Raw genomic sequence first — 21,603 nt, 5'->3', positions numbered from 1 at the left:
TTTTACAGCTACACTCCTTGACCCTATATGGAGTGTAAATTTCATCTTCTCCTTGGTGATTGCATTGAGGCTTGATCTTGGTGATTCCACAGGCTTACTCGTGAACTGGGCTGGAAGATTCTTTTGGTTTCCTCCAATCGTTGATTTTCCACAGGCTACTCTTGAACTGGGCTGGAAGATTCTTTTGGTCTCCCCCGAAGGTCTGAGCTTACTCTTTTTATCTGTTTATTTGTTCAATCTCTCCAATTCGTATTGAAGAGGGTTAGAGGATAACTCAGCATATGCAGTTGTTGCTTGTCTCCACATGCTTCAATGTATCATTTTCACTTGCCTTACTTGCTCCCCTTTGCAGAAGTGGTCCCTTCTCTGGAAGTGTATCAACCGTTGAAGATGACTACTCGAGAGCAAAGCTAGGTAAGCAACCAGGGAATAGATTACAAGCAGTCGGTTCCAGATCGGAAGACTGACTCCAAGTGCCAGCTGATTGCTTCTTTCACTTTGTCATGCGAGTAAGAACAAGGACAAAGAAAAAGACAGGGAAATAGCATGATATGAGATACTTTTGCTTTTTACCTTGATGATATGAGATACCTTTGCTTTTGAAGAAGCGGTGAATGAATCAGCACATGTATTTGTTGTGCTTGTCTCCACATGCTTCGATCTACCGTTTCCTCCTAGGTCATCTGTACTCCAGGCATCTAGTATCTTCTTTGGGGAAGAAGAAAAAATTGAGTAATTCGATAGGCTTTGCTGGGAGTGCACCCTCAGAGGTGAGGAAGAGTTGGGCATTTTCTTCAGGTCTGCCTTGCCATAAAAGATGAAGGTCGACATATATAGGGATTTCCCAATAGCAAGTGGTGGTACTGTTCTTTTACCATTGTCGACAAAAATTTTGATCCAGCAAATCCGGCTTTTTGAAAAAGAGTGCTGACTCTTCGATTTCTGAACGAATGCCTCTTCGATTTCTGAACGAATGCCTCTTCGATTTCTGAACGAATGCCTCTTCGATTTCTGAACAAACGCCTCTTCGATTTCTGAACAAACGCCTCTTCGATTTCTGAACGACACGTAGTAGTGCGGATGCGGCTCTGTCAGAGATCTTTTGACAAAGTTGCACGCGTTTTCTGGAAAGCCGAGAGAGCGTCGCCGAACTTTACGCAGGAAATTCTGGCTTTTTGAATCGGTGGTCGTGTCGCCTTGACTTTTTATAAAGGTATCGATCACCTCCAACATGCACACTTTGAAGATTGCCCATCTTTGAAAATCGTCTCCGGCCCTTTTAGATTTTACTTCATCCAACCCTTCTCTTTGAACACCTTTGAAAAATGGCTAACCCCCATCTAACCTTTGCTTAGATTTGAGTCTCAGCAGCGATCTGGTTGCGCCCCGTCAAGGTAATGTATAGCGCTCTTCTTTTTTATCTTCTAATGGCCCTCTTACAGGTGAAGACTCCATGATGACGGATGCAACAACAGCTACGATAGTAGCTAGGAACCTCCTCACTCCTAAAGATAGTAGGCTGCTTTCAGGACAGTCCGATGAGTTGGCCGTTCAAGAGTCCCTCGCTCTCAGTGTTCAGTGTGCAGGCTCTGTGTCCAACATGGGCCAACGCCTACTTGCTTGTTCCCGTCAGGTTGAATCGTTGATGGCAGAGGTGGAAAGTCTCAAGTAAGAGATCAAACAGCTTAAGCACGAGAATAGAAGTTTGCACGTGCTTGCAAACAATTATTCGACGGGCATGAAGAGAAAGCTTAATGAGCTGCAAGAATCTGAAGGTCGAATTCAAAGTGACCGTCAAAGGCTTGCGGCTTATCTCCAGAGGCACCTCTTTCCTGGGTCATCTAGCGTTCCACCAAGTATCGAGGCCTCGAATGGTCTATCTTCGATGCCTCCTGCTCCGATGCCTCCCGCTTTGATGCCTCTCGCTCCAATGCCTCCCGCTCCGATGCCTCGTAGTGGGGCTTCACGTAAACATCCTTTGTGAAGGCTCCATCATTCTGCCATGTTTTTTTTTTTTTTTTTTAATCAAACGGCATGGAATTTATCTTTGAATGGACGGTGATACTTGAAATGATCCGGTAATAGTTTAAATTCAAGATTGGGTGCTTGAATCATCAACAACATGTTAGTATAAAAGAAAATTGAAATTCGGGGATTGGTTTTGGATGAATTTGAAATTAAAACAGAAACTTGGAAACAAAACAGATTGTAAAACGTATTTGATGGATCAATGGATGATGGAATAGCTAAGGGGTTCTTCTCCACACATGTTACACTTGCATACAAGATGATTTTCAGTTGGTCTTTCGATAAATTATGAAACTCAACACCCCGGGTTAATTAGGTCCGCTTAAATTAACCGTCAAAAGGGGATTGTAATGGTGTGTGGTGTTGCTTGTGACTGAATGAATGGATGGATTGGTGTGTGGTTGGCACGGCATAAGGGGATTGTCTCCTTTGGTCTTCAATTTCGTCCATCTACTTGGCTTTAAGCATATGCAATCTTATGTTATACACAAGTGGATACCACAAAATCTTATGTTATACTTAATGAAAGTATTAATAAACTCTAAGTGTTAGTAAATCTACCATTTTGATGGACGTTTAGGTACGGATATTTCAGTACACTAATTTAGTGAAATATATTATGATATGGACGTTTACCAATATATTTCAGTACACTAGTTCACTACAATATATTTAGATACGGATATTTCAGTACACTAATTTAGTGAAATATATTATGATATGGATGTTTAGGTACACTAATTAGAGGAAGTTAAATAAAATTAATGAATTAAAATGTGTATAATAATAAATTTAAAATTTAATGCAATGACATTAAATAAGATATCTATAAAACAAAAATATAATATGAGTTTGAATTCAGTACACATTAAGAGACTAAAATCAATATACAATCTGACACTAGATTTTTATTAAATTTTAATCGTCTTAAAAGATTAAAGTTCAAAAATACAATTCTCGACTTGCCAATCTATTTGTTTACTAACACATGGAATTGAAAAAATTTAGCTTGTTAGTTACTAACACGTGGATCAGGCCAATCTTCGTCACGCAAAGTGCAGTCGCGCAAAGGCCATTTGCGCGACGTTTTGTGTTTAACGTCACGCAAACATACTTTGCGCGACGCATTTAGCTGCGTCGCGCAAGTTTTCGTCGCGCAAACATGTTTTTGTACTAGTGTACACAGGGCCAACAATTCGCAAGCCTCCCGATTTATGATTTTATTTTTCCTTTATGTATAATATATAGATTAAATCTGCACCTATATATCAAATTGTTCATTCAGTCTCTTTGTCCTGAGCGTCTTATCACTGCACCACCAAGCGGCTTTTCTTTAGTATTTTATTTTATTTTTTTTGGTATTTAAAAGCCTGGTTTTGCGTTTTATTTTAATTTCTTTTTGGTATTTAAAAGCATGTTTTGTATTTTATTTATTTTTTTGGTATTTAAAAACATAGTTTTTTGTTTTATTTTAATTTCTTTTTGGTAATAAAAGCATGTTTTGTATTTTATTTTAATATTTTTGGTATTTAAAAGCATGCTTTTGCGTTTTATTTTAATTTTTGTTGGTCCTTAAAAGCATGGGTTTTGAACTAAAAAACATAGGGATGTAAATAGATACCTAGCCACCACACCAAGTCTTTTTTTTTTCTTTTTTAACACTATCTCAATTTATATATAATAATAAAAACTAAAATGTAAAAGAAAATTTTTATTTTTTTGGTATTTAAAAGCATTGATTTGTGTTTTGTTTAATTTTTTTTAAAAGCATGTTTCATATTTTATTTTAATATTTTTGACATTTAAAAGCATGATTTTATGTTTTATTTTAATTTTTGTTGGTACTTAAAAGCATGGTTTCGAACTCAAAAACATAGGGATGTAAACAGATACTAGCCACCACACCAAAATTTTTTTTTCCTTTTTTAACACTATCTCAATTTATATATAATAATAAAAACTAATATGTAAAAAAAAAAAAAAAAAAAATAGCAACCAAATGTTACACCTTTTAAGGGCTTTAATTTAATTTAATTTTTTTTTTTTGGTATATAAAAATAAGGAGCTTCGAACCTAGAAACATAGGGATATACAAAGAGGTACCTAACCACTACACCAATTTTTTTTCTTTATCTCAGTTTATGCATAATCATAATAATTAAAATGTAAAAGTAAACATACCAACCAAAATTATATACATTTTTAGGGGTCTCGCACAGGCCCCAAAATCTCAAGACCGGCCTTGCCTCATGTCTACCTGATTTGGACGCACAAATTCCAACTATTACGTGGTTATGTAGGCAAAAGTTATAGTTTTGTGATTGAAACAATGAAAGTGATATTCGTGTAGAGGTTAAATAGTTTCACCAGGTAGGATACACATCACCAAACGATTTAGACTTCGAACATCACATATGGTTGTAGAAACTGTGGTAAGCCTTCTAAAGGTAATTGTCATGTCGATGGTTGTTGTTGCACTTGTGATTTACCTTAATGCCATAAACGTGCCATTTACTCATAGATACTTTGTTTGTTGTTTATAACACTTCAATCGATGGGTTAGGTAATTAAAATTAATGTATGGATGGATTCTTAGTAGATGAAGAATTTAAAATTGGACGTGATTGCATTTGTACAACCCACTTTAAATAGATAATTTATCATTGTGAGAAGTTGAAATGACACAAAATATTCATTTACACCGTAATAAAATAATTGTGCTTGGTTTTTTTTGTCTGCAAAAATATTTGTGATTGTTTGTAGGAGTATTTCATGAAAAAAGTATTTCATAAAAGAAAAAAAAAGTTGCAAGTTTTGAACCTTATATGATACATCATATCTAGGATGAAGTTGCAAGTTTTGAACCTTATATGATACATCATATCTAGGATGAAGTTGCAAGTTTTGAACCTCATACGATACATCATATCTAGGAATTCAACATCCATGAAAAGTGGATCTAGGATCCCAAAAATAAGGAAAGGTTTCTAGCAGATGGACATTGCTTACAAATTTCTACTAAATGGGCTTTGGGTATTTTGCATCCCTCCCTCTCAGTTTTTTCGTTTTGTTTTGTCATCAAAAAATTGTGCACGAGTATAGGATGTTCCACCGCACATTGGTTACAGACTAATCCCCTTCATTGCAGCCAATTGTTAATAGCAGAAAAGAGAAAAAATAGAATAGTAGGAAACTCCTGCCTCCTTGCAATGGGAGATACAATTGCTTCACTTGTTTCATTGAGTGTAAGAAACCCTTAAACTCTCTTGAAAAAATGATTCTTTAACTAATAAGAGGACAATCAAAGAAGTTGATGTAAGATTGTTTTACTTGCAATATAACAAGTATATTAAAAGTACATGGCATTCCCACAGAAATTACAAGCCTATAAAACTCAACATTCAAGGCACATATAGTACATATGTTACCACTCTTTATTTACAGTTTTCTGCAATTGTGTGCAAGAAAGTAGACGAGCTTGATCAACCATCTGGAGTTTATATCGAAACCTGAGTACGTCAAGCCTCGCCCTTTAGGAACTTAGGGAGCCACTTAGCAGACTCTTTTGGAATACGCTTGAGATTGTCTTTGTAGTCGACATAGTAAAGCCCAAATCTTGGGATATAGCCTTCTCCCCATTCAAAATTATCAGATAAAGTGTAGTGGAAATATCCTTTGACATTCACACCACTCCTGCAAAAACAAAAACAACATAAGTAAATGTATACTCCATGCATCCTCAAACTTGTAAACATAGATTGCAGTGACTTACTTTATTGCCTTCTTGATCCAGTACAAATGGCGAAGAATGGATTGAATTCTATGTGGATCCTTAAGTGCGTCACTAAGTCTTAGTTTATCGTCCTTTGCCTCAGTTATTCCATTTTCAGCAATGTAGATTTTAGGGTGCCGGTACTTCTTTTTCATAAACTTTAGAAGTTGTTGTAGGCCTTGAGGGTAACTGTAGACGAACCGACTGCCTCCAGCCTACACAATTAAACGAACTTAGTTTTACTATATATAGAGGGAATTGTTATTAACACTCCAAAAATCTCATTTTACACTCCTCACAAGTGTATTTTTCTTTCTAATTATGGAATGTTTGGAGTGCCAAATGAGATTTTTGGAGTGCTAATAACAATTCCCTATATAGAAAGATGGAAATTAAACTACATAGTACAAAATTATATATGCATGTCATCCTTCCCCATTGGCTCAGTTAATAAATATCAACTTCGCAAGTCAAAAGTTATGTGCACCTGAGGACCAATTTGGGTTCCATTTGCATCTACAACAATCACAACATAAGAAAACCGTATAAGTTTTAAAAATTCTCATTGACTTATTGACACAAAAACACATGTGCGCACACAGAAAAGAAGTAATGGTGAGTTATTATGAAGTTTACTAGTAATCGACGCCAAAGCTAAAGGATCATTGCTATAGGAGATTGGTGTTTGTGGATCTGCTGGGTTGTTTCTACCATATCTCGTGCTGTAATAGTTGATGCCGACAAAATCTAAGGATCCCTTGATCATCTTCTCCTCTTTCTCAGTGAAATGTGGTAGCCTGTCCTTGACAAATCGTCTCATACTCTTTGGATAAGATCCATATACTAATGGTTCCATGAACCTAAATAAGAACACCATATACAGCAATAAGAATTCTTATACCAATGAAACAAGTAAATTTAGGGATATATATACAGTTGTACACACACATATATATACTAACCATCCAAGTTCAAAGTCTATTATTCTTTTTGCTGCAGCTTTGTCTTCTACCGAACTCGAATAAGGCTTGACAAATTGCCCTACTAGACAAATTCCAATTTGTCCGCCTTGCTTTTCCTAAAAAATAATATTAACCAAGAAAAAAAAATTTAATCTCATTTATTTGAGATATGCAAAAGACAAAGCTTCTTTATTTCAGCAGATTCGGTATGAGCGTTTCACCTGAAATTTCTTTCGGTAAAGCTTAACGGCGGAAGCATGGGCGAGGAGAAGGTGGTGTGACACAATGTAAGGTTCTGTGGCTGAATTACCACCATTTGTGCACGGAAATACAGTTTGAACTGAACACCTGCCGGGTGGACCAACGCCTTTGTCGTACCCCATCTTCGCCATAATCCATGGCTCGTTGATTGTAATCCAATTTTTCACCCTATCTCCATAAAGTTTAAAACAAAGTTTACTGTAATCCTTGAAATCTTTCCTGAAAAGAAAAAGTGACAAGGAAAATATCAGAATTTATGGTCAATGACTAAATGGTATGTTATCCTAAACTATGAGAAATGAAATGGATGTAATTTAGAAGGTGCTTACACGAAGGAGCGATTGAGAATGCCGCCGTACTTGTCTGTCAAAGCTTGTGGTGGATCAAAGTGCAGTATCGTCACAAATGGTGTGATGTCTGCATTAAAACATATGGTGATATATTAGAAACTCTTCAGTGTGACAGTTAACCCCACCTTGTGATGTTAGAGTCCAACTCATGTGTGTTCATTATTAATTTTAAACTGTAAATTTATCATCCATCCATATTATAACACTCATCACATTAAGAACTTTCTGTGAATACGACCGCATGACTATTTGAAAATTGTATTTTATGTGAAGTGGATTTGCCAAATTTCTAGAGAGTGGATTTGTCAAACTTGTACACAAAGAATGAAAAATAAAATATGTGGAAAATAAAGCGTTGTTTCTACTTTGAGCTGGTCGATGTGGAACAAATTAGTACAACATAAACAAAGTTCAACTGAGATGCTCATGAGATTACGGAAGCCTACGAGATCTTTCTGGATATATAGATTTCAACAAACTTATGTATAATATATACAAGATCAATTATTGTCGTAATATAAAGGATTTGCTTGAACATATTCTTACCATTCTTGATTAGTTCATCGATGAAGTTGTTGTAGTGATCGATACCCTCTTGGTTTACTCCACCACTCAAGGTTCCCTCTGCAGATTGAGAGTTTCAAACATAAAGCAAGAGTTTAGCAGAGATTAAACATAAAACCTTCAATTTTAATTCACAGATTAGCGGAACCACTTATTAGCAGAACTGGAAAATAAAAAAAAGAACTAGGTAAAACTGATTACTAGGAAGAATCCTGGTCCAAGAGATGGAAAATCTGTGAAAATCAACTCCAAGGTCCTTGAGACCCTTCACTTCTTCCTACAATTACAAATATTTGGTTTAAGATTTATGCCAAAGACGAGAGAAACTTAATTATTGCTAGCTCGATATGTACTTTGTATCGCTTGTATGAATCGATGGCTGTAAACATGTTCGTGTGGTCTGCAATCCGTTCTGAGGGTAAACAAAAAAATCATAAACAAAACATAACGAACATAAGAAACTAAGAAAAGTAAATGCATGCATTATAATATATATGTCTTAGCAGCTGATATATATATAAACCTGGGAATTTCTCAACGTAGTAGTCCCAAACACTTGGTCCTCTTCCTGCTTCTTTTGCAGATCCTTCCATTTGTGCAGCAGCAGTGGTGACTCCGAACACGAAATCACTAGGGAAGTCGGACCTCTTCACTTTTTGTTCTTTAGGGTTTGATGCATTTTGTAATGGCTGAAACTCGTTCTCAGCATTCACATCAGCTGCATCAACGTTTGCACTTAAATTTATTGGATTTTTTTAACTTTAATCCTTCAAAAGATTGAAATTTAAAATAAACCTGATATTAGATTAGATATTGATTATAATCCTTTGATGTGTCCTTAATTCAAAATAATTAATATGCATTTCAATTAATGTTTCCCATTAAATATTTAAATTTATTAATATACACATTTTAATTTATTTTTTGACCAAAAAAGATTTTATTTAATTTATTAATTTTATTTAATATTCTTCAAACTTGAAAGACTCAATTAATATATCTAAATGTTAGTACCGAAATGTATAATATTGAATTAATGTATTTAAATGTTAGTACCAAAATGTATGTACCAAAATATATGCACCGAAATGTATTATATTAAATTAATTACCAAAATATATGCACCGAAATGTATTATATTAAATTAATTACCAAAATATATGCACCGAAATGTATTATATTAAATTAATTATCTAAATGTGTATACTAAAATGTATATACCGAAATGTATGCACCGAAATGTATTATATTGAATTTATGTACCTAAATGTTTATATCAAAATGTATGCACCGAAATGTGTTTACCTAAATCTATGCACCAAAATGTATTATAATGAATTTAATTTACCTAAATGAAGAAGACAAAGTACATCGAAATATATTGAATAACAAAAATTAATTTATCTAAATGTTTACAACAAAATATATTACGATAAATGAAATGAAAATAAAAATTATAATGAAATAAAATTAATACATTAGAAACTAGGAAGAAAAAGAGAAATAATAAAAAAATCAAAATATAATTAATAAATGAGGTTATTAATGTATCAAGGGAGTAAAATTAAATTTTGACCTTACTAATGGTTTTAATCTAAAAGTCATCTTTGCTAAGGATTAAGATGAAGGTTTCTATAAATTTTATTCCCTTTTTCATGTTTGAGATGCAGCTTAAAAATAGCGAAGAAAAAAAAACCCGAAGACATGTTTTATCGATTGGAAAATTCGTGCCTCAACATATTTTCATATGAAGAACTGTTCCACAATTGTAATTTGTCTTAGTTGTTGATGCAATATGGTGAGCAAACAAAGCAAAAAATAATTATCAAGAGAAATTTTAAGATTTAAGATATTGAAGTTAATTTTATAATTAGAACTTACAAACCTTGTGACAAAGAGGCAATAATAAAAGCAATGGCACACATCCCTTGTAAGATCCTTAACCATGGTGGTAAGAACTCCATGACCTCCAAAACAAAAACCCTAATCTTAATCTTTAATTAATATTTCTTGTCAGATTAATGAAACTTAACCCATCTTTATAGGACCTCTTCTTGTCTAGCCATGAACAAGAAAACAAGAAACCAACTAATTAAACAAGATTAAACACTATTTTTTCTATATATATTTTTTTGGTCAACAACAAGAAACAATTAACAAACTGAGAAAATGGTAACCTTTTTTTTTTTCTTGAAATTAAGTGAGATATTTTTTATGTGGATCACCAGTATATTAGGAGTTTGGTATCTAGGGTTCTTGAAATATTAATAACAACTAAACAAAACCCACTATTTATAGGCAAACCATCAGCCTCTCCTTTCGTGAAAGTTCCCTTTCCCCCTTCATTAGAGTACCTTCTCTCCCATGTGTACGCCTTTTTTGACATATTATTGGTGGCAGGGCCGGCCCAGGTCCAGTGCGGGCAGGACGACCGTCTGAGGCCCAAAAAAGTTGGGGGCAACAAAATTATTAGGGTAATGATATATGTTTTTATAAGAGTATAAATTTATAAAATTTGGTTTAGTGACTAAGAAATTTAATCAGATCTAGTGCTTTTGTTGTTCAAAATTAATGAAATGAGGAGGTCTTAGGTTCAAAACATCATGGGTGCTTATTTACATTTCAATTTTTACAAATTTCTTTTCATAATTGTATAAATTTATAAAATTTGGCTGAAAGATCAAGAAGTTTAATTAGAAGCAATGGCTGTTTAAAATTAACGAGACGTCCTAAGTTCGAAATGTTATGTGCATGTTTATTTTTTTCAATTTTTACAAATTTTTATTTGGTTGTTAATTTATTTACTAGCTAGTAGTTATGTGGGTTGTTATTTTTAAACATCCATTCCAATTCAAGTCTAATCTTCAACAAAGAGTAACGCGTAGACTAAATTTTTAGACCAAATTTGCAAATAATATTACATGACATCAAAAGGTTTAACTTAGTGTTCATTCATTACTTATACATATTCTTAAAGACTCGAAAACATTATTATTTTTTTAGTCTTATATTGACGAGGTTAGTAAATAAGAAAAAATACCTCACGATTTATACAAAAACACTTTAAAAGTTTAGATGGAAAACAAAACTCATAATCTATCTACTTGTAAGCCCAAAGTTTTTTAGTTTTTTTCTCTCGATATAAAATAAATTAGTTATTATGTGTTTCTAAATTATTGAGTTTGAAGTGTTTTTCTAAATATAATTTTATTGATGTCTTACATGTGAAAACAAATAATTTTTTTATATGAAGTAATGACACATTTTTAACGTCGTCTTGGGTCTCAAAAATCTCTTGACCTAACTTGCTGGTGGGATTTCTTTCCCACTGGTTTCTTTTAAACTCTGGTTCAGACCACAAGTTTTTACACTCTATGACTCAGATCCATTTGCTGCTCGATGGAGGAGGGTTGCGGCTTTCTCTTCCGCCACTTCTGGGGAGTCGGTTGGATGGATCCACTGCTGGGGAGGATGGCCGTGCACGGAGCAAGATTGCTGTGCTTCAATGGCAGTTGTATTACGGGCTGATTTGGGCTGTTTAGTTTCTGTTTTTTGTCTGACCCAATTTCTGTTCACCAAAGGTGCCAAAACAGTTTTTGCAGTACTAACCCAACGTTTAAAGTGGTCTTAGTTTTGTTTATTCTCTTTTTCATTTTTAATCAACCCAAAGATCAAACAAATTTTTGCACCAGAGCCACACCAAAACCTTGCAACAAAAAACAAAAATTGTGCAATAATCTCAATTTACTTTTTATTTTTATTTTGGTCTTCTTTCGGTCTGAAATTTGTACAAAAATAAATAGTATAAAAGCAAAACAATTAAAAAAATATGGTTTTATAAATTTGTAAAACAATAAAAAATGCATTTGTGGGGATGAGTAATATACTTTCTGTTTTCTTAAATTAGTAAAATAATAAATAATTTCACAAGTATGACATGGTTGACATCTATTTCATTAGAATGAAACTGTAGGATTTCAAAATTAGATGGAAGAAATAGATAAATGGCTGGTTTGGAAAGTGTTTTTAAATGACTAAAAATGCTTTACAGAAAATGTTTTTGAAACCAATTTCTAGTAAAAATGCACATTAATTCTGAAAAAACACTTGAAGTACTTCATGCAAAAACACAAAACTAGTGTTTCCTAAACGCAATAACACTTTCTTTAAAAGTGATTTTAGTTGTTTAAAAACACTTCCCAAACAAACCCAAAGTGTATTTTGATTAGTGGATGACATTTAATTTTTTTTTTTTTTTCTCTTTTTGGTCAACAACATTTAATTTGTTTTTCATTGTTAGACATCTTCTCTTTGGTAGATACATTAACTTTGTAAAAATTAAACAGTAGGCACATAATGTTTCAACATTCAGAGTAATACAAATAATATTCTCATTTTTTTTGCTAATTTACCTTACCTAAAACATAAATAAATTAGAAGTAGAACCACAATTAGATTCTTGTTTAAAACAACTGGCTAACATAACATTACAAACAAAACCTAACAAAGCCATTGAAAACTCCCCCTTCAAGAGTCGAGCATTGCTCGAACCCTAATGGGAAGGCCATACAGCCTAATGCATATAATAAGATTATGCAACTGGCGTGTAGACTCGCGAACAATGACATTTATGCATGCCTATATACCACGAAAAATAAAAGTTGGCAGACTCAACCCTCTCAAGAAAGAGAACTGAAAACAAAAAAACAGAAAGGAAGACTATAAGCAAAGGTTACCTTTCTGATGTTTGAATCTTCGGATGATTTCACAACTGCTGATATCCCAAATGCAGATGGTGCAGTCCTCAGATGCGGATATCAGACCAGATTTGCTGAAGGTTAATGCGGTAACAGATCCGTTGCAGGAATTATAGGTATGTAAGCAAACAATAATATGGAAAAATGAATATAGCTCTTATTTTGTTATAGTCTAGTAGTATTTTTTTTTTCTTCTTCTCAGATTTGAAACGAGAGAGAAGAGAGATTAATCTAGTTGCAACTTACAACTACATTAATAAGATGCTGAAAAATAAATGAACTATAACAGAAAAGATTTTGTTGAGAAAAGGAGACGTTTATCTCCAGCGATCTAACAAAATTAACTTGGAAGACCAATTACATTACTTGTGTCCTTTTAGCACAGGTGACTGATCTTCAGCACCAACCAAATAATCCTCTACCAGTCCGATTTCGAGTTTGTTCACAAAAATTCTTCCGTCTATACTTCCGGAGAAAATTAACTGCTTCGTTGAGTGAAGAGTAACTGCAGTTATCCCTGGTGGATAAACTTGAGTATGCATGAGGTTTCCCAAGACTAGATCCCAAACCTAACAACAGATACATAAATCAAAAGAATAATTTGCTCTCAGTAAGAAGATGATCAATCAAAAGATACAATTTTCTGGAGCAAGAACTAAAACAAGTTTTGCGACCTTGCAAAAGCCATCAAGTGAGCTTGATATTAACACTGGACTAGAGATGCCTGATGTAGTTAACAAGCCAGTTATAGAGGATTTATGCTCCGTTGAATAATGTAATGGTGACGGAAAGCTTTCAACATTTTCTACATCCAGCAAACTGCCATCCAAACGATTGAAAAATAGCATCTGTTAAATTCTTATTATCCTAGAGTTTTTCTAGCATCTAAAAAGTGACGAGGGCAAAATACAAAGTTTAGTTGTTACCTAATCAAGTTCCACACAAATATCATCCCATCATCTGAACCAGAAACAAGAAGAGAACCATCATCCGAAAACAGCATACAGCTCAAAGATTTATCATGTCCACGCCAAGTTTTGAGCATTTTTCCGTTAGTAACCTATGCATCAACTCATTGCAATCAGGACCCAACATTATCGACTTTCTTATTTACCATGACACAGCATTTCGAAACAAGAAAAAGTGGTGGAATTGGTGGCAGTGATTACAAACCTCCCATAGGTAAACATCTCCAGATAGAGCGCCAACTGCAAGATATAGACCATTCTTTGTGGAAGAAAGTGGCCCAATGGCCTCCAGCGGGTAGCTCTGAATAGGCCTCTGAGGCTAATATTGCATACAACAAACAAAATATGATTTGCACGAGAAAATAATGTTATTGTTTACGTTTTTTAGTTCAAAAGGATGGTGTTATCCACACACCTATTTTTAGAATCAGAGGTGTGCGCAATCTACCGAATACAACGGTTTAAACCTAGACATCAATCAGTACAGGAAAATTGCAAAGGATAACCGAATTTCCTTGTGTAATATAATTTCTTCCTAAGATCGTAGCAATCTTGAAATTTGAAACACAAAGAACATGTAATGATCTCCCCCAAGGTGAGATTATAGGGGTAAATCATCTTAACTGAAGGTTATTGGTGACAACCATAGTTATTGAGGTTAATCCACGTATTAAGCCACCAATGGTTGTACAAAACCTTGGATATTCTTTTGATCAGCCCCTCTAGTTAAATAGCTTGTCAAACTACAGAATGTAAGATTGAATACAATTTGTATTTAAATAGACCATATAATCCATTCTAATAAATTGATCTCTTTCAGGCATTTTCTTGAGTCTCTAATCGTCATTAGGCCAACATTTACACATAACTGAACAGAGATCAATTACAATTTCCAAAACCCCAGGGTTAACTAGGGAACTGTAACACTCCAAAATTGTCGTCCTGCACGAATCCATCATCCATGTCAATATTACTCTAATGTTTTTATGAGGAAGGAGTGCAAAATGACCCTTTGGGAGTGTTGAAAAGACTCTTTTGAAGTGATGGATTACTCTTCTAGAGTACCAATTAAAATTCCGAGAAAAATATATCAAGTTCACCGATTTGAGATGTTAAAAAAATGTGATTTTCCCAATTTAAATCCTAATTTCATATGATCAAATCCATGTATGTATACATGGGAATCAATCCACACACAGATTTACGAGAGAAGACAATCAAATTTTTTAGGAAAATGATTTTCACACCCCGTTCCTCCTTCTACGTATCTCTATTTTCTTTTTTTTTTAGGTTTCCCAAGGTGTCCCCAGGCAAAGCTCAGTACTAATCCTTTGAGGTACGGTCGGGCGCATATGCGGGGACCTCTTCCAAGAAAGTTTTCTACATCCACAAGGGCTCGAAACCGAGACCACTTGCTTAAGCGACCAGAGCCCCTTCCACTCTGACCAACATTCATTGGTCTCTATTTCTTTTATGTCCCCTTAATTCTCCTTTGATTTATCAATCCAATAATCACAAGGGTTTGTTGGGACAAAAAAAAAAAAAAAGAGGTGTGCGTAAATCATTTCACATTTCCTATTCTAGTACAAGATCACTGAAATCAAACAAACTCTCATTGTTGAAATCGAGTCCAAAAGCTCTGAGAATTACCTTGTTCAAATTCCACATAGAGATGGCCCGCCGCCCACGGAGCCTGGTTTGTGAACCTGAGCAGCTACAAGGACCTGGTTTCTCAAGCACACAAGACCACGAGCAGGAGAAGCGCAGGTTGGTATGTGAAGGAGTCGATCCCCTGTGTCTATGTTCCATATAGTTATCCCTGCTACCATACTCTTGTCACTGCACACAACCACCGCCTCACCACCACCACTTCCCATCTCTCTCTCCTCTCTCGGTCTCTGTCTCTTTGTGTGTGTTTTGAAATTGCATAGAGAAATGTAGAGTTTTATAGAGAGTTGTGAATTGTGATTATGCAAGGCACAATGCATGTCAAAGGGCTTTAGTCTGTGGGCGTGCATGGAAGGGGTGACGCATGGCACGTAAAAGCGTGGAAAGGACAAAGGCAGCTGGAGAATTTCGTACCTTTCGATTGTCTTGCTCGTATAGCACTTCGGGGTTTGAAGGGAGAAATTTTTATGTGCACTGGAAACACTGTTGTGCAAAATTAGGTGTTATAATACGAGAATGATATGATTGATATGTATCATTTTTAGGCTACAATATTAATAGAAAAATACATATGTTATAATTTGAGGGGAACAGTAACATCAGTGATAATGTTTTTGTGTGCACTGAAAGGTTACTCACGGTGACGTATTTGAAGCCAATTAAATATTACCATGTGTTTTAGTTTGTCCATGTGGGAGTTCATGATTGGATTTAAATGTTGTTACTGTAACGTCTTATGAATTTTCTTGTGAAGAGCGTCATGTGTCTATGTTATACAAGTGGTCGACATGCAAATACATGATTTGCCGGCTATGTCCAATGAAGCAAAGACACATCGAAGCAATTACGTAAGTGGGCCCCTGAAGAAGAAAAATGATTCTTAAATTGAGATTTTGGAGAGAATTTAATTGATTTATAAATCTATGGAGTTTGATGAGTTCAATTGATTTATAGATTCTATGTAAAATTTTGAGTGAGATGCCTCAAAATCTCATGGGAAATGAGGTATTTGTTATTTGTTATGCTTGAAATACTCTATGAAATCTATCCAATTCTTCGGAATCCTTCACTTTTTAAAATCTTTTCAAATCAAGTCCTAATTGAATACGTATGAAATTTTAGGGTATCTCCAATGGGAGATGCAAAATGCCTTGAAATGAGCATTTTTCATCTTTTTTTGCTGGAAAATTCTCTAATGATCGAATGTAAATTATTCATCTTCTCCCGAAGATGTAAATAAAACTTAAACTTACATTCAAGAGAGAAAATTAAATTGGATCCCCACTTTCATTTACATATGTCAAAAATGTAGAATGAGATGTAACTATGATTTTTTGAATCTCAAATTTGAATTTTCCCATTGAAGATCCCCTTATAAACTTACTCAAAATCCTACTAATTTTAATCAAGATCCCCTAATTGTAGGCACCTAAATTTCTACGAATTTTAATATATTCATTAAAAAAATCTTGATTAAATACCAATAAATGCACTCATAAATTAAGGGTGGTGAGTAAAAATACACTCATAAATTTATAAAAAAATTATTTTTTTTTCAAAATCTCAATTAAATACACTCCTTGTCGAAAGTTAACTAGATTTGCAAAAACAAAATGCTACAGACAAAAAATGACTTACGTACATGCTATCAAAGCTTGTCACATTAGTTACCATGTTCATGTTGAAAGTGGGCACCCTTGAACAAAACAAAGACCATATCTTTTTTATTTCTTGTCTAAATTTAACGAACAAATTAACCAGAAAATTCACCTTCTGAAAACGTAAGTTAATGTTACATCATCCAATTAACATAGACTAATGAACTTTTATGTGAGTAATCTATTGTAATTGAAATAGGAATTCGAATTTGGGTTCTCATAAACTTTGAGAAGAAAATTGAAATGAAATCAAGAACGCTTGGTCCACATTAACATATCTTAGAGGTAGAACTGGAAAAAAATTTCGAAATTCCCAAATCAAATCCAAAAAATCCCAAACCCATAACGAAAAATCCCCAAAAATATTTGGTTTAGGATTCGGGATCTCATTTCGGTTCAAAATCCTGTACCGAACCAGTCCTACTTAGAGGTATATTTTGGCAAAACGTGGTGTTGTTAAGGTTGTACGTCTTTATTTAGCCTACTCAACTCCAAACAACTTACATTCACTTGTTTTAAAAGATAAGAGTAAATTGTAGCAATTATCCATTTACTTTAACTCAATTAAAGCAATGGTCCTTCAACTAAAATCTATTATCATTAGTCTCTCAACTCATCAAAACGTGCAGCTATAGTTTCTCAACTAAAAATTCATTACAATTAGTCCCTCAACTAAAAATCCAACTGAAGAAATAGTTTAACAACTTTAACCCAATTGGAGCAATAGTCCCTTAACTTTAACCCAGTTGTAACAATGGACCTTCGAACATAACTCATTTTGACAAAATTCTGACGAAGTTGACGAAAAATATCATAGTTACATATTTTGATGAGTTGAGGGACCAATGGTAATGAATTTTTAATTGAGAGATCATTGTTCCAACTTAATTAAAGTTGAAAGACCATTACTCCAATTTACTTAAAAAATAAAACTACTACATTTCTCTTGGCACCAAATTTTGATGACCTAGTTACAGTGTCAAATTAGATTATTTTCTTCAAGGTCACTTGTACATTAGTAAATACCTAACTCAACAGACCCCTTTTAGCAAAAACTCCGCCACCTCAGCACAATACGACAAGTGACAACAAGTACAGAACAGCAGCAATATCTAGGCGCAATCACGACGGAGCTCACTCTCACTAGTCACTCAGACAGTGAAACACTCAAAGCACCGCCCACCGCTTCCACGTTCCGCCCCGATCCGAGTAAAAACCACCGGTTTTGAAGATCCGAATACCAAAATGGGCGGTAAAGTTCGCTACTACTCGAATTCAAATTCTTCAGTTGATTAGGGTTTTGAATTGCGGTATCGGAAGTCTAATCCGGGTTTTTGATAAACCCGTGTTTGGCAATGCGTGCAGGTAAAGAAGAACCGGATTGTTATTCGAGTTTATGGTTGGCTCCGAATCCAAGCAAGAGATGGGGGGAGCTCTTCTTCCTTCTCTACACTCCTTTCTGGCTCACTCTCTGCTTGGGAATCGTCGTGCCCTTCAAGCTCTACGAGGTTCGATTTCCGTATCATCTGTTTGGTTACTGAGAAAATAACAAAGAAAATAATAGAAAAGATGGAAACTTTATTTGATGAAATGTATTTGTAGTCCGTAGCAGTGAAAAAGTGTTGATTTTTTTGGGTGAAATTGGTCAATTTTCTTTTGCTAATTAGTTTTCGTAATTGGATTTTGATCTGTGTATGCGGCAGAGCTTTACGGAATTGGAGTATTTGCTAATTGGATTGGTTTCAGCAGTCCCTGCATTTTTGTTGCCATTGCTCTTCGTCGGGAAGGTATTACTTGAATCTTACTAAGTTCATCTTAAATTTCATTTTTTTGGACAATTTTCAGCTTAATTAAAATGAGGTGTCCGGAATAACGTTTAAATTTTTCGTTTCCCTATTGTCGAATGATGGTTAAAATTACAATTCCACTAGCCCTTTTATTTCCACTCTCGAAAGTGCTTCTTAAAGTGCTTTTGGTAAAAATGTTTTTGGAACCAAAAATGCAAGTGAATCTTGGTTGTGCTTCTTCCAAGAAGCACTTCCAAGTGCTTTTGGAACCCAAAAAAGTTTTCTGTAAAAGCGCTTTCAATTATTTTAAAGCATATCCAAACGAGCCAATAGTCCTTGTAGTATAAACTTCATTACTGTTTTGAAGTTAGTAGTACTTTAATCCAATATACGAGAGAGAAAGTATGCATTCGTTGATAAACCAATGTATGATTAAGCTTTTAGTGCAATGGAGTAGGAACTATGGATTGTATTAGCCAGAGTTTGTTTATGTTCTAACCTTTTCTTTTTTTTGTTTAATTTTTTGCGAGTATCGTTGCAGGCAGATAGCAACTTGGCTTGGAAGGATCGTTATTGGGTCAAGGCAAGTGTTTTCCTGGGGTAAATTCATTATATGTCATAATTAGGACAAGGTCATCGAACAATGGAACTTATAATTTGGATCATCAGCTTTTGTCTTATTGGTGATATTTTTTAGCAAGGAAAGTCTATACCTTTTGCAGCCAGTTATGCTGGACTTATCGTTTATTCAGAATGCAGTGATATTTCTCTTCTTGGTACTTTGTATGATGTGTTTATATGCATGATATCAAACATCTTGGAAAAAACACTCATCATTTGTTTATCAAGTTGCAAAACATGTGATAAATGAAAATTTTCCGATGTGAGTCTTGTTCTTGTCCCTTGAAGCGGTTCTTTTCTCTTCACTGCTTTACTGCACTAATTGATCCACTAGCACTTTGTTTAATATGACATTCTCATCTGTATTATAATTTTATGCTTAGCCTGAACCAAACTTTGATTTCTGTAACAGGCCAGCGTGTGGATAATAATTTTTAGCTATGTTGGGAATTACTTTTGGACCCACTATTTCTTCACCGTTTTGGGAGCTTCATATACTTTCCCATCATGGAAAATGAACAATGTAAGCGAGAAATCTTGAAACGCTCTGCAATAGACTACCTAGCTTTTCTAATCACTTTTTATTTCTGTGCAGGTACCGCACACTACCTTCCTCCTGACACATGTTTGCTTCCTATTTTATCATGTCACCTCAAATATAACGCTTCGCAGACTACGCCATTTTACTGCTGAATGGCCAGAACAAGTTCAATGGGTTGCTGAGGCTGCTTGGATTTTGGCTCTTTCTTATTTCATTGCATACTTGGAGACTATAGCTATTTCTAACGTATGTTGCAACACATTTATGATAACTTTCATCTAACTACTTGTACATTTTGACTAATTTCTAAAGGTGGCCTATCAATAAATTAGGTTAGATAAGGTAGAATGCTGTAGTTCATATATATGTCGCTTCATGTTCCTCTAGTCTTCCTTATCCTTTGCATTCCATTTGACCCGTATGCCTTTTCCGCTATCTCTGTTGGTTGGTGACACCCTTGCAATATAATGGAGCTCGTAAATAATTATGCATTCCATTCTTTGAAATGCTGGTAATTTAATGATTCGTTGATTTCTACGTGAAATAGATGCTGTTACAATGATGTTTGCTTTGACCATGTGCAGTTCCCTTACTATCAGTTTGTGGACCGGGCGTCTATGTATACAGTTGGTTCCTTGTTTTATGCGATCTACTTCATCGTTAGCTTTCCCATGTTTCTTAGGTAAGAACCAGACAGCCTTTTGGTTCAAATTATTGATCAGAAATATATCAGATCACTTAGAATGCTCATAACACGTGTTTGTTCATGTTAACAGGATCGATGAGAAGCCTGGCGATCCATGGGACTTGCCTAGAGCGGCCATTGATGCTTTGGGCGCCGCAATGCTGGTGACAATTATACTAGATCTGTGGCGCATCTTTCTGGGACCTATTGTCCCAATTCCAGAAACAAAACAGTGTCTTCAACCTGGACTGCCATGGTTCCCGGGACACGCTGCTCAAATTTGACAACTGCTTGTGCAACCGGGGACCTCGAGTTATTTCCCAACACCGGAAGATTACCACGCTCAGGGATTTCTTGCAGTTGCTGCTGCAATGGTTACTGTACCATGTTTGGATGACTAATTTTAATCTCAAGGGCATAAAAAGAATTGTATCAGATTATTTCATATGATGCATGTGTTGTTGTACCTTCATAATTTTTGACACAAAGGATATTTTCATCCAATGTGAATTTACTAATTTACCACTACATCAATATGAATAGCTTGTACAAGTACAAGTCCTGCTTTCTGGAAAATGCTTGCTTACAATTTTCAAACACTCACCACAAAAATTGACACACTGAAATCCAACCGCTAACATCTATGTGAAAAAGATAATAACTAAGGAGTCGGTATTCACACTTCAAAATAGTTATTATGTAGTTTAGTTTTTGCTTTTAGCGAGGAATTTGTGATTCAGTTGATTAAGAGCATTTAGAGCATATGAGATTGAGTGTTCAAATTCTTCTTCCATGGCAAATTCTAGTGCCTGCTTGTCAGCCCAAGTGGTTATGCGGCCACGCACACAAATCGAGTGATTAACAACAACCCTATCTTGGTCCTAAATTTATGAAATAAAGGTGACATGCGACCGATTGTACATAGGAACTTGCTCTTTTCCAATATCACTTGTATTTGTTCATTTATTTTGGTTTACTAAA

General features: G+C 34.8%; 2 protein-coding genes and 1 pseudogene across 2 annotated transcripts; 1 reads left to right on the top strand and 2 right to left on the bottom strand.

The window, feature by feature from the left end:
• Positions 1-5,546: 5,546 nt before the first annotated feature.
• Positions 5,547-8,545, bottom strand: LOC137712045 (beta-glucosidase 24-like). Its single transcript, XM_068451192.1, has 11 exons — positions 8,461-8,545; positions 8,291-8,349; positions 8,139-8,214; positions 7,920-7,997; positions 7,353-7,440; positions 6,984-7,242; positions 6,763-6,878; positions 6,437-6,660; positions 6,288-6,316; positions 5,801-6,015; positions 5,547-5,721 (listed from the first exon to the last, which is right to left on the bottom strand). The coding sequence occupies exons 1-11, from the start codon at positions 8,528-8,530 to the stop codon at positions 5,547-5,549; spliced, it is 1,389 nt and encodes a 462-aa protein (XP_068307293.1). The 5' UTR covers positions 8,531-8,545.
• A 4,133-nt stretch (positions 8,546-12,678) lies between these two features.
• Positions 12,679-15,542, bottom strand: LOC137711957 (protein ROOT INITIATION DEFECTIVE 3-like; annotated as a pseudogene).
• A 2,578-nt stretch (positions 15,543-18,120) lies between these two features.
• Positions 18,121-21,067, top strand: LOC137712917 (cycloeucalenol cycloisomerase-like). The gene is made up of 8 exons (XM_068452119.1): positions 18,121-18,240; positions 18,354-18,496; positions 18,692-18,775; positions 19,317-19,358; positions 19,809-19,919; positions 19,992-20,183; positions 20,522-20,619; positions 20,714-21,067. Exons 1-8 carry the CDS (start codon positions 18,234-18,236, stop codon positions 20,904-20,906), a joined length of 870 nt encoding a protein of 289 aa, XP_068308220.1. The 5' UTR covers positions 18,121-18,233; the 3' UTR covers positions 20,907-21,067.
• The last annotated feature ends 536 nt before the right edge of the window (positions 21,068-21,603 follow it).

This window comes from Pyrus communis, chromosome 13 (genome assembly GCF_963583255.1).
Source record: "Pyrus communis chromosome 13, drPyrComm1.1, whole genome shotgun sequence".
NCBI lineage: Eukaryota > Viridiplantae > Streptophyta > Magnoliopsida > Rosales > Rosaceae > Pyrus > Pyrus communis.
This window is presented reverse-complemented; position numbering and strand designations above follow the sequence as displayed.